The 13627-nt window shown below is 39.7% G+C and overlaps 1 protein-coding gene across 1 annotated transcript in view; it reads right to left on the bottom strand.

Moving 5' to 3' along the window:
- The window catches only part of SPAG1 (sperm associated antigen 1), a 43046-nt gene that overhangs the window by 17802 nt on the left and 11617 nt on the right, over positions 1-13627 (bottom strand). Inside the window, exons 7-11 of the mRNA XM_090283517.1 lie at positions 13336-13466; positions 12254-12360; positions 10059-10218; positions 3095-3472; positions 2611-2710 (exon numbers count right to left, since the gene is read on the bottom strand). Of these exons, the coding sequence (XP_090139643.1) occupies positions 2611-2710; positions 3095-3472; positions 10059-10218; positions 12254-12360; positions 13336-13466 (876 nt within the window). The remainder of the gene's footprint in view (positions 1-2610; positions 2711-3094; positions 3473-10058; positions 10219-12253; positions 12361-13335; positions 13467-13627) is intronic.

Consider the following 13627-nt stretch of genomic DNA (forward strand, 5'->3'; position numbering starts at 1 on the left):
ATGTGGGTGTGCCCCTCGGCTCTGGACCACCAAAGTTGTTCTAGAAATGGCATTAGCTTCATTTCTCTGAAAAATAACCAATGTTGCTCTGCCTAGCTGTTAGCATTGAGAGGGGGTATTTTGTACTGCCCTTTCTGTTGTACTGGGTTTAAATTTTTTGTCTATAATAGGTATGTGTTACTTTTATAACCTGTAAAAGTTATTTAAAAGTAAAATAAAAATCAAGTAAAAAACACTTAAATACTAAAAAACAGATCTCTGGGCACCAGGGTCTATCTCCTGTACCAGTGCCTTCAATCCAGCTTAGTTTAATGCTTAGGGGTAGTAATGACATGAACAGCCACATGACTACCCTCATTTCACTAGACTTCCAAAATCCAAGGCACTATTGATCCACTCAAGATAAACTTGAGGTAGGCTTGGAATCTAAAATTGAATAAGATGGCACCATTACTTTTTAGCACTCCTCAGCCTAGTAAATGCAAGGATTTTTTCTTTTTAACCACAATCCTGAAAATAAATATAAGCTTCTTAATGGAAATTCCACAAAAGAAGGAAAAAAAAAAAGCATCCACTCATAAAAATAAATGAACACAGAGAATTTTTAAGCCAGACTTTATACAAAAGCTTAAGTATTCAAGTTCACATAGCTAAGTTCCTAAAGAGTCATCTAATTTCAAGTCTGTCAGAGAATGCAAAGATGAACAAAAGCAGAGACATCATTCACTGTACTGAGTCCTCAATGGAAAGTCACTGAAAGGTTTTTGGTGTGGTTTAGCCCCTGGAGCTTCTCAAACACTCCTTACCCTCCCTACAGTAATTCTCTTGATATGCCCCCAGGAAACATCTCTGAGGAAGTGCTTCAGAGTAGGCCCCAGGAGTTTAGACACTTAAAATCGGGTACTTCCCCTCCTCTGCAACGTGCACAGAGTTATTTTTATAGGTAAACCCATGAAAGGTAATTCATAGGTTTCCCTCTTCCCTTTATTTAAATTTTGCCCCCATGAGTTTTTCTTTTTCCATGTTTGACTCCTGCTACCACCTGTCTTAAAATAAGGGCTCGTGGAACACAAAACAACGCTCCAAGGGGCAAAGATAGTTAAGTGAAAAACTAAAAAAATAGGCTTCCTTTAAAAGGTATGCAACCTTTCTAAAGTGAAAATCGTCATATTTCTGCTAATAAATGATTCCTAGATCAAATTTAAATACATCAAATTTTCAACATGTTTGCAATAGCAAATCATGGTTTCTCTAGCATTAAAACGAGTCTGAGAATCAGTGCTTTGGAGGAAAATCACTCCAAGCCCCTTAGGCTGGCACTCATATGCTAGGTACCGAAGAAAACAAGTCGTGTCTGTGGAGTCAGTACTGACCAACAGAGCGGGATTCCTAGGCCTAGAAGAAAACGCTGTGTAAGGACGCCTTACCTAAGCCACCGCCCAGCCGGCCATCTCTCCCTCCGGACAAACCTCCATTCTAGCCTCCTGGGACACCATGGCTAGAGGCCCATCTTTGACCTCTTCCTGGGTCCACAATGAAACACAAGTTTTAACAAGAAAATGCCTGCCTCCTTAAACAATCTCACTTAAGGACAAAGTGAATCCACAGTTTTTAGCCCTATCTGTAAGGCTCCCAAGGTTTAAATCAAGAGTCCTGAACGCACTTACTGTAGGAATACCTAAGACGAGTCTGAAGCACAACATATTGGCAACAGACACCTAAGCTTTTAAGATTTTAAAGTTTTAAGGATCTCCCACTAGAGCAGAGACCACAAATCCTCTCATTGTTAAGACTGTGTTAACTGTTAACTATCCTACATCCACCTATGTAAAAGAAGTTTTTTTATTCCTTTTACTTTTTATCCAATCCCAGAGATTTCCGTGCTTTGCTTTCCCCTGCCTCCCTGATCTACCACCAAGAGATTTCATGAAACCACCTTACGTCTCCCCACTTTGATTCTGATGTTTAAAGTGGTAAAATTGGCATCTTCCGGAGCATTTTCTCAATCCCTTGAGATTTTGCTTCCCGGCAACTGTCATCAGTTTGACTCAAAACAAAACAAAAAGAAAACCTCATAAAAATTTTTGCAGGTTTGGACGTTTCTTACAATGACAGATTTTCAGAAGCAAGGGTGTGCAGAGCACACAACAGTGGACCAAATGGGAGCAGAAGGCTTGTCTAGGGGGCAATATGGAGACAGAGGAGTTTATAACCATCTGGAAGACCGTACTGAGCTAGTGAACACCTGTTTGAAGCAGTCTGAACAAAACAGTGCTTCAGGAAAACTTATACTGATGCTCAGGCGACTGGAGGAGGCAGACAGAGTAGTGAGAAGTCTTCTCCAGTAGCCTAGGATCGATCTAAAATGAGCATGAATTAAGGTGGTAACAGTGGAAAAGAAAAACAGTTTGCATAGTCTTCTATCACTGTCTTTATATACGTGCGAGAAGAATTGATGATTTTTTATGTATTAACCAATTAATAGGCCTTAAACCCCCTTAAGAAATTCGAGTCATGCAGAGAACTTAGAAAAACAGTAAATACTGCATTCACCACCTTGAAAGGATAACAATCTCTTGACCAACCTGAAAGCCAAAACCGGCAGTTTACCTGGTACAATCTTGAATGCAGCCACTGCAGTTTCCTTCCTTTAGGTAACACGCTGCTCTATTCGAATATAAGGTACTTAGATCATCTGCACTTCCACTTCCTAAAATCACACGTAATTAAATACAGTTAAAATCCATTAGCAAAATCAAGTTCCCCAGACGACTGAGGTGCAGGGGCAGGCGCTGCAGTCCTACAGACCGCGAACCCGGCGGAGCTCCGAGGAGCTGTGCGCGTCCGCAGTGGCCACAGGGAGGAAGCCCGCAGAGGGACAGGCGCGCGTTCCCCAGACACACAGTACGCATTCCAAGGTACAGACTGCGCCCGGAGGTCCGGTCACTCACCGCGCTCGGTCACCAGGTAGGAATGTACAGACACCAGCGCCTGTCATTCAAGAGGTGGCCTGCACCTCTCCCGCGGTGGCCCCTTTGGGTTCCGTGACGGAGCCGAAGGGTTCCGGGGAGCCCGCGGGGCGCAGCTCACCTACCTGCGGGCTCCAGCTGCGCTATCGCCGCCGAGTACCTAAGCGCCGCCTCGGCGAACTGCCCGGTTTTGAACAGCTCGTTGCCCTGGCTCTTCAGGCCGGACGGGCCCACCGGGGCGGCGGGGGCGGGCGGCGACGTGGTAGCCGGAACGGGGTCCCGGGAGCCCTTCCCGCCTTCGGGGTGCCCGTTGGCGCCGCCCGCCGTCGCTGGGGCCCGCAGGCGGCCTCGCCTGTCCGCGGCGGCCCCTGGAATGCGACCCCGCCGCGGCGCGCCCTTCTCCGGCCGCCGGCGGGCCTCGCCTTTGCCGGCCAGCTTCTTCTGGATGTTGCCCATGGCGCGCGGCTCAGGGGCGCGCGCGGCTCCCGCCGGCTCCGCGGCCTCTGTGGGAAGTGAATGCGGGAAGTGAGTGTTTGCATCATCAGGAGAAACTACCGCGTCGGCCGCGGGGGTGCTGGGCGCAGAGGCGCGGCCGGAGCGCGCTGGGCGGGTCGCGGGGAAGCCGAGCGGGTGCCGCCCTCTCGGGCGGAGTCCCACGGCTCCGGCACCTCCAGGGCCTGTCCCCTGCTGCGGGGGTTTAATCAAGGGGCCGTGCGCGCCCGATCTTTCGGGCTTCGCAGGCCGTGGACGAAAGCCAACTCCTAATTTAACTCTTCAAACACTGAAGGGCCTGTGACTTGAAAACCAGCATTTCAAAATCATTCCCTTCATCGAAATCAATAGGCAAAGGTAGATCTTACAAAGTACGTACTTTTCTCCCATTTACAATTCACGAACGAATGAATGAAGTTACTAAAACTTGAATACAAAAATCGCACCCAAGGTAGAGTACCCTTTCCTTGTATTAAAGGTCTAGGAAAAAAAGATCACTTGACAGAAAAATAAAGTCCAAAGTTTTTTTTTTTAAGTCATTTAAAAGTGAACTTAGCAAAGAAGTCGCATAAAACAAGCACCTAGTTTTTAAAGCGAGCCTTTAAAAGACTAAGTTTTCCATTACAATGCCTTATTCAAACTTTCAAGTATTAATCATAGCCTTAATTGATTATTGAATCCACTGTTTTTAAACATAAAATGATGTATAAGTATTTCATTGATGGGTATCTTATCAGTATTTTATACAAGGCAATTCATCATTTTGTTAAAGAGAAAAATAACCACAGGCCCAATGTCACTTGTGCTAGAAGCTCACCAAACCTAGATTTAATACCTGATCCAACTGCAGTTTCAAACTCTCCCAGAAATGTAAACTTGATCAACCAGCATGGAGTTTTTCTAGTCAAGCACCAGCAAGGTAATCTGTCAGTGGGTCTTCTCCACCTGCCTCCTCTACAAAGAAGCAATGCGCATAAAAACTCTTCCCGGTTTTCTTTCCCCACAAAGAAAACATGTCCTGGCCCCCCGCAAAACCCTTTCTTTTCTTTCACTATGAGCTCCCTTGCCCTACCCGACTTCCTATAAAAACCTTCAATTTGTACAACTCCTAGGAGCACCCTTCCAGTTGCTGGATGGGATGCTGCCCAATTCATGAACTGTTTAATTAAAGCCAATTAATCTTCAAATTTACTTGGATTAATTATGGTTTTTTTTTTAACAACCTCAGACCACTGTTTTAAAAAAGCACTTAAATACAGAGACTTCCAAGCAATTTCTTTTAACAAATTCTAATCTGATTTAATGGATATATTTTCCATTCTGGTTCAAGAATGGTAAAGCCATGATTTGAAGCATAAAGACAGAGGACATGGAAAACCACAAATGTTTATATAAAAATCAGTGGATGGTCACCTTAAAGCCAACACTGCTTTTAAAAACACACTACTGTAATAAATATAGTTTTCTCTACAGTGAAATAATGGCCAGTTTTGGATCACTAACCAAAAAGGGGGTTAAATATTAAAACAATAAAAAGATCTTAAAATAGTGATAAATACCCAGATTGAATCCAGTAGGATTATTAGAGCAAGGCTCCGATCTTCATCTGGTATCTGCTACTTAAGTCCCCGCCCAGAACAGAAATGGATGGAAGCACAAGTCAGTGTCAGTAGAAACAATGGACAACTTAGTATTATTGTACATTCCCTTGTAAGTTATCCTGTCACGTCTGACTGATACTATTACTAAGCAGCTACAGTTTATTTAGAACTTAATATGGGTCAAGACCTTCATGTACCTTATCATTAATCTTCATATCAAGTAGTTTTGTACCTGCTTTACAAATGAGGCAATAGACACACAAAGAATTTGCTCAAGGACAGAGAGCTAGTAATCCCAGCATAATTGGGACTCAAGGTGGACATGTCCTAACAACTTTGCTGGCCTTTGTAAAGGTAAACAGAGGCCAGAACATGAACATCCTGTGAGTCATGTTAGGTATTGCACTACCTTCAGGACATTCCAGAGAAGCTGTTCAGGAGGTGGCTCCAAATACAGGTCAGAGAAGTGGCCTTATCTAGAAACTTTGACTTGGGAGGTACTGGCATATAAAGAATCACTAAAGTTTGGATGTGGATTAGGTCACTCATATCTTCCAAAGGATCCCTGAGAAATACTAATGCTTAAAGGATGATCACAGGAACAATCTTCAGTGGAGATGGAGGAGTACCTAAAAATGAGAGAAAAACCAGGAGGGTATACTACCTCAGAAACCAAGAAGAAAGAGTATTTTAGGGAGAAAGGAGTCAGTGATAACACAGATCAAAGGAAGTAATGGCCAACAGTGTTATTTGCACAAGGACTAAAGAGAACCATTAGATCTAAAGACCACAACGACTTCAGTAGCTTTGAAGGGTAGTTTGGTAGTTGGTAGATGTAAAATACAAGCAAACCAAATCCAATGGCATATTTAAGGATTATACACCATGACCAAGTGGGATTTATCTCAGGAGGAATAGTGGCTCAACAGTAGAAAATCTATGCAACATACCACATTAATAGAACAAGGGGGAAAACCACATCATCATAATTGAACTGAAAAGGCACTTGACAAAATCCAACACCCTTCCATGATAAAAACACTCAGAAAACTAAGAACAGAAGTGAAATTTCTTCACATAAAGTACACTTATAAAAAACTCACAGCTAACATACTCAGAGGTGAAATCCTAAAAGCTTTCTCCTGAACCACAACTACTCAACATTATAGTGGAAGTTATAACCTTATCAATTTGGCAAGAAAAATAAATAAAAGGCATCCATATGGGAAAGGAAGAAATAAAACTATGTATCTCTCTTCATAGATGATATAACTATAGATAGATTTTTTTTAGGATTACATATATTTTATATAAAATAGTATAATTTAATATGATTATGTTATTCCTATTACATATTATAATTTATAATTATATATGTGTATATTTAAATATATTATATACTATATGAAATATAATTAATTATAATAGTATATTAAACATATATATATATAATTCCCAAATAATACATACAAACACACTAACTACTACTAGAGCTAATAAGCAAATTTAGCAATGTTCCAAGGAACAAGATCAACATACAAAAATCAGTCATTTCTATATACTGTTAATGAACAGTCTAAAAAGAAATTAGAATAATAATTCCATTTACAATAGCATCCAAAGGAATAAAATATTCAGGAATAAATTTAACAAGGAGGTGAAGGACTTGTACACTGAAAACTACAAAACATTGCCAAAAGAAATTAAATAAGTGGAAAGATACTTCTTGATCATAGATAAGAAGACTTTATGTTGTTAAGATATCAGTACTATGCAAAGTGATCTAAAGATTCAAAATTCCATAGACTTCTTGCAGAACCAGAAAAACTGACCTTCAAATTCATATGGAATTCCAAAGTAGCCAAACAATCTTGAAAAAGAACAAAATCAAAGGACTCACACTTTTGATTTCAAAACTTATTAAAAACTACAGTAATCAAAACAGAGTGGTACCGACATCAGGATAAGTATATAGACCATAGAATAGAATTGAGAGTCCAGTAATAAATTCATACATTTATGGCCAATTAATTTTTTAATCCTCACCCAAGGATATGTTTATTGATTTTAAAGAGAAAGGAAGGGAAAGAGAGGAAACATAGATTGGTTGCCTCCTGCACTCATCACTACCAGAGATCAAACCCACAACCTAGGTATGTGCTCTGACCAGGAAACAAATTTGCAACATTTTTGGTGTATGGGATGATGCTCCAATCAAATGAGCCACCTGGCCAGAGCAGGCCCATTGATTAAAAAAAAAATTTTTTTTATTGACCATAGAGAGGGGAAGGGAGAGAGAAAGAGAAACATCGATTTGTTGCTGCATTTATTTATGCCTTTGTTGATTGATTCTTGTATGTGCCCTGACCAGGGACTGAATCCACAACCTTGGCACATTAGGACGATGCTCGTAACCAACTGAGCTACCTGGCCAGGGCTAGCCCAGTGATTTTTGACAAAGATGGCAAGTCCATTAAATGAGGGAAGAATAGTCTCTTTAACAAATGATGTTGGGACAACTAGATTTCCGCAAGCTAAGAAAGAAAACAACTAAGTAGGACTCCTACCATAATTAATCAAAATAAATCAATGATCTGAACATTAGCTAAATCATAAAACTCTTAGAAAAAAAACATAGAGGTAAATCTACATGAGCTTGGATTTGACAATGAATTTTATATATGACACCAAAGGCTCAAGCACAAAAGAAAAATAGATAAATTGAATTTCATCAACATTTAAAACTTTTGTGCATCAAAGGATATAGTCAACAAAGTAAAAAAGACAACCCACAAAATGGAAGAAATTATACACAAATTATGTATTTGATAAGGGTCTAGTATCCAGATTATTTAAATAACACAATGCAACAATAAAAAGGCAAATAATCTAATTGTAAATGGGCAAAGGACTTGAAAAAACATTTCTCAAAAAAATATACAAATGGCTAATAAACACATCAAAAGATGGTCAACACAATAAGAGAAATGCAAATCAAAACCATAAGGATACCACCTTTTACCCACTAGGATGTAATCAAAATGGCAAACCATTAACAAGCGTTTGCAAAAATGTGGAGAAACTGTAATCCTCAGACATCACTGGTGGGAATATAAAATACTGTGGCCACTTTGAAAAACTGTCTGGCAACTCCTCAAGTTAACCATAGAATTACAATATAACCCAGCATTCCACTCCTACATATATACCCAAGAAAAATAAAAACATGTTCACACACACAAACCTGTAGTACTACCTCTTGGTTCCAACCCTGGCTGGTTTGGCTCAGTGGATTGAGCGTCGGCCTGCGAGCTAAGTGTCGCTGGTTCGATCTTCCAGTCAGGGCACATCAGAGAAGGAAAACTCTGACTCCAAAAAACCTCCGCTGCCTTGCGGCATACCTCTTCAGGGGAAAGGCTAAGGGAGTAAACCCCGACAGAAAATCCGGAGCCGGAGTCCCTAAGGCGGTTTGACGTTGTAGTCAACACCGGCAACTCCTGCGGCGCACCTGAAGCCAAGCTGTATTGACTCCGTCTTTCCCTTGGACCCTTCAGCTGCGAAGAGAGGGGGGGTCTGCTGCATGGGCAACAGCAGACCCTCCATATCACCCTGCCCAGGCTCTGTAGCTTCAGCTTCACTGGAGAGGACACTCCAGCGTCATCGCAAGATGTCGATTCAACACGGGAGGAGACAGATACCGTGTCACTCCCGAGTCGGACTGCACAGCCATTCTCGGCGGTGCAGATAGACTCTTAAGAAGCTACACCATCGTCTCTCGAGACGGACGGCTGCCGACGACGACGACCTCTTGGTTCCTGTTAAGGTTTTAAGTAGTGTCCTTTAATTGTAACACCCTTGGCTTAATTATTTTAAGCTAAGTATAAACCCTAAGAATATTTGCTGCCAGAACTTAAAATCTGGCTGAAAGGTGAGTCTCAATCGTTGAAAAACTTTTTATCTGAATTTCTCCCTTTTTTCATCCTTTTGATGCTCTGTCTTCCTTTCTCATCTCTCTCTTGTGCTCTGGTCCTCTGTGTCCTCCTCTTCCTCCCTCCCTTCACTTGTTTCTTTGTCTTTATTCTAGCTTAACTGATCATGTTTTGAGTGGAGGTATATATTTTACATTATGTTTTCTGTCATTAAAAACGTAAAACTTATACTTCATGTTCTTCATTTTTTAAGTGTAATAAATTGAACATTTTATATCTCTCTCTCAAAATTAAAATATTCTGTCAAATTACCTATAGTTGATTTTTACCTGTGAATGATTTTCAAATTGATATTTGGTATTTCCCCTTGGTTGCTCAGGGGCTTTCAAGAACAGAGAAAAAATCTACCCCCCTTCCCAGTCAAATGAGTAGGCAGATCTTTCCTCTTAAAGCTGATATAACTTTCAATGTTTTATATTATAAAGATTAAGCTTTATCTAATCTAGAATCTTTAAAAAATTATATCAGAAGTGAAATTGCATTAAAGAAATTTTTTGAGAGGCATGCATAGTAATTGTTTAACAATGCATTCATTTTAGGCAAAGTGTACCCCTTTGAAGCCAACACATTTGTTCGCAACCAATAGTTTATGCACAAAACAATCATCTAAGAGATTTAACTTGCAAATGATTGGTAGGTATCACAGAGACATAGACAGTTGCATTTAAAGATGATAATGAGGAATTAAAATGAGAATTAGAAGAAAGTGTCAAGAAGAAAAACAGCTTAGGGAGATTGTATTAAGAAAAAGATGCGCTGTGTTAACTAGATGTATTGTGGTGACCGTTTTGCAATGTATACAAATATCAAATCATTATGTTATACACCTGACACTAATAACGTTAAAAGTCAATAAAAAAGGAAAAAGAAAAGCATGAGCTATATTAAGAAAAATATTAAGGAAAAACTTTGTTGTGGATTTACAAGGAAAAGCTATAAAAAGTTTGATAGACTAACTCATATAGAAACGTAATATTTTACATAACCAAAAAATAAAAATGCTTTACTCTTATCTCCACTGCTATCTTCATTTTTTCTTTTACTGTCCTTTCCATTTTCATCTTCCGAGTTTTCTACTTCCTGAATAATCATCCGTTTCCCCTTGGTTTGAGTCTTAGATGCAGGTGCAGAATTTTTCAGATCTCTTTCAACCTCTGACAAGGTTTTCTGTAACATAATCACCATATTAAATAAGATATATTCCTTTAATAAAAAATATAACTATCTTTTCAGGTAAAAATATAAAGCCATTAAAAAGTGAGCAATGATAACTAAAATAAGGCTTTTTATGGTGGTCTGTTGTTTTTCTTCATCAAACAACTTTGTTGCTTTGTCTGATTATAATCATACATAGCTACTGTAAAAAAATTAAAGTGTAACAAGTAGGAAAAAGAGAGGAAAAATTATCTGAAATCCTGTCTCTTAGATAACACTATTAATACTTTCATGATCACATATATAAGGTCTGTCTGGAAAAAGCCCAGCCATTGTTAATATAATGGAAACAGTTTACAGTACTTCGATGTAACTTGGCAGCCAAGGAGAGTGGACTGGAATGTGCATGCGTGAACAATGGCAGCTTCAGTGTTGAGTGAGCATGTATACTGTGTGGCCATCGCCTTCAAAATGACTGAGCGAGTAGAGCAATGAACCTGAATCAAATTTTGTGTTAAGCTTGAACATTCCTCCACAGAGACTATTTTGATGAGTCAGAAGGGCGCAGCTGTGGGCAACTGGTGATTGGCAGCTTCATTACAACGTGCCCTCTCATGCATCACATCTCGTGCAGTTTTTTAGCGAAACATCTAATCACCCAGGTGACTCAGCACCGCTACAACCCAGATTTCACACCATGCGACTTTTGGCTTTTCCCAAAACTAAAACCATCTTTAAAAGGGAACAGAATTTAGACTGTTGATGAGATTCAGGAAAATATGATGGGGCAGTTGATGGCAATTGGAAGACCTGTGTGAGGTCCCAAGGTGCCGACTTTGAAGGGGACTGAGGTGTCATTGTCTTATGTACAATGATTCTTGTATCTTGTATCTTCTTCAATAAATGTCTCTATTTTTCGGAATACATGGCTGGATACTTTCTGGACAGACCTTTGTCTATAAAACATGCCATTATAAAAAGGAAAAACTATGGGGAAAGGATGTGTTCCTCCGCTGGGCCCTAAATCCCAATCCAATGAAATGCTGACTTAACAAATACAGCTGATACACTAGGGCCTTTAGCTGCCATTTAGAGACAGGTAACCCAGCAGGTAAGGGTGGCAGTTCTCTGTGGGTTTCTCATCTCTGAATATATTGTGAGCAGAGGAACTAAATAACCTTTGTTCTAGACCATCTTTTTAAGGATGCTTGTACTGAGAACAACAGCCTTGGGAAATAGAATATTTCTCTTCAGAGGGAAGAGCAGGTTTGTTTGCTCTCTGGGGAACTAATGTTTCCCTCTTAGATTGATTGGGCACGTTTGCTTGTATTCCATGAAAGATGAGGGTTTTGTAAATCTGGGATTCCTCTGCTGTGACACGAATCCATTGAGTGTGCAGCATCCATCTGGGCCATTCTGTACCACCCGCATGAGACATGGGAGCCAGGAGAACTGACATGAACTTGAAGCTCATCGGCTTGCTCTGTTGTAACAAAGTCCTTAGTATGTGACCCAGAAGTCTTGTATATTCTTCTAGGCCCCTTGTTAACTTGCAAGTAGGATTAAATCTCAGATGCTTCACAGTTCTCAACGCTTACCTCTATTCTTCAGGCCTTACTACAGGTCTCCCCAAGTGCATACCTGAGTCAGTCTGCTGTCAGGGATATATGTTTACCATGAAGATTATAGAGAGAAACACTTTTACGGCCATCAAGCTCATGCTTAATCCCACCAAGGAAATTAATACACTGTTCTGCATAATAAATTGAAATTAGCTCAAAAGAAAATCACAGCCTACAACACGTCAGGAAAGAAAAAGATTAAGTATTTGTCCTTCAGAAGTAGGTTTACAGTTTTGAACAATTTAAGAGCTTGCTTTCTTCCACTTCAAATAGTTGTTAACACCTTGGTGTGTCTAGGATATACCTACTTTTTAAAGCTGTAGCCTAATCCTCAATATCATGTTTCCAGCAAGACTGATATCACTTTAACATAAATACAGAAATATCACTATAGAATTTGGTGAGGAATCACTTTCTGTACTTACTTTGGCCAACTCATTATCAGGTTCAATATCCAGTGCTTTACGCAAATCTTCTATTGCTTCTTGGAGCTTGTTTTGATGTTTATATGTAGTGGCACGGCGCAGAAGAGCTGGAAATTTACCAAAAATAAAAGTTATATATTTTTTAACACATGGCATTTATGGTTACCATATTTCTCAAGTGGAAGAATATAAGTAGCACAGAACAGTTTAGGATGCAGTTGTGCAAAGCTTAACTGTACCCATTTTCATATTGTTGCATATATGGAAAATGATACAGAGGTAAGCAGGAGGCTGCATTAGGTAACTGCCCTTTCCAACAACCTGGCCCTTTCGCAGCCCAGGCCCTGCCAGTTCCTGCAAGGGCTGAGCCACTCCATGCTTCAACCCCTCAGCAGCACGAAGCTGTGCTGAATCATTGGGAGGCTTTTCATTAAACAATAATGTTTGCTTCCTTAGAATCATTGTATTATTTCACCACTGTATGAAAACTTTGAAAATCATTTATTCAAATTTAGTATATTACTGACCAGTATCTGGCTCAGAATATGGTATTAGCAGTGAAGTCTCTACAGCCCTGACTAGGTAGCTCAGCTGGTTAGAACACTGTCCTAATACACCAAAGCTGTGGGTTTGATCCACACTTAGGGCACATACAAAAATCAACCAATGAATGCCTGAATAAGTGGAACAACAAATTGATGTTTCTCTCCCCCCCCCGCCTCCCTTAAAAAAACAATAAATTAAAAAATGACTAAGATAGTAAATTTTATGTTATCTATAGTTTATAAAATTTTGAAAAATTTAAAGAAAAAAACCACAGTTAAATGCAAGCTTGAGATATTTCTTTACAAACACATACATATTTTATTAAATCTTCTCAGATTATTGGCTACTTCAGTGCAAATAACTAGGGACTTAAATTGCAAGTTAAACTTAAATATAAAAGTAACTTTATGAAGGTAATGATTCCCATATAGAAATTTAATTTTAGTTGAAATATTTTTAGAGTAAACATAATGAGTGTCTACAGTCTTAGATGGATCCTGATGTAAATTTAAAAGCATTGTATGAATATCTTTTACCCTTTACATTTCCAGGTTCTAACTCCAAGACCTTTTCACAATCCTGAAAAGCACTGTTCCAGTTCTGTAGTTTGAGTTCTGCTTGAGCTCGATTGTTATAGGCTGCTACAGTGGGAAGCACTGATAGGCTCCTATGAAAGAGACACTCATTGGCAACAAGCAGACGAGCGGCAAATGCAAGGCAGAGAAACTCAGCTAAAGTTGTAAATAAAACAGTTATAGTCTGTGTTATGGGCAGAATTGTGCTCCCCCTCCCCACCCCTACCAAATTAATATGTTGAAGTCCTAACCA

Source organism: Furipterus horrens, unplaced genomic scaffold (genome assembly GCF_987537825.1).
Source record: "Furipterus horrens unplaced genomic scaffold, mFurHor1.1.pri manual_scaffold_7, whole genome shotgun sequence".
In the NCBI taxonomy this organism is placed as follows: domain Eukaryota; kingdom Metazoa; phylum Chordata; class Mammalia; order Chiroptera; family Furipteridae; genus Furipterus; species Furipterus horrens.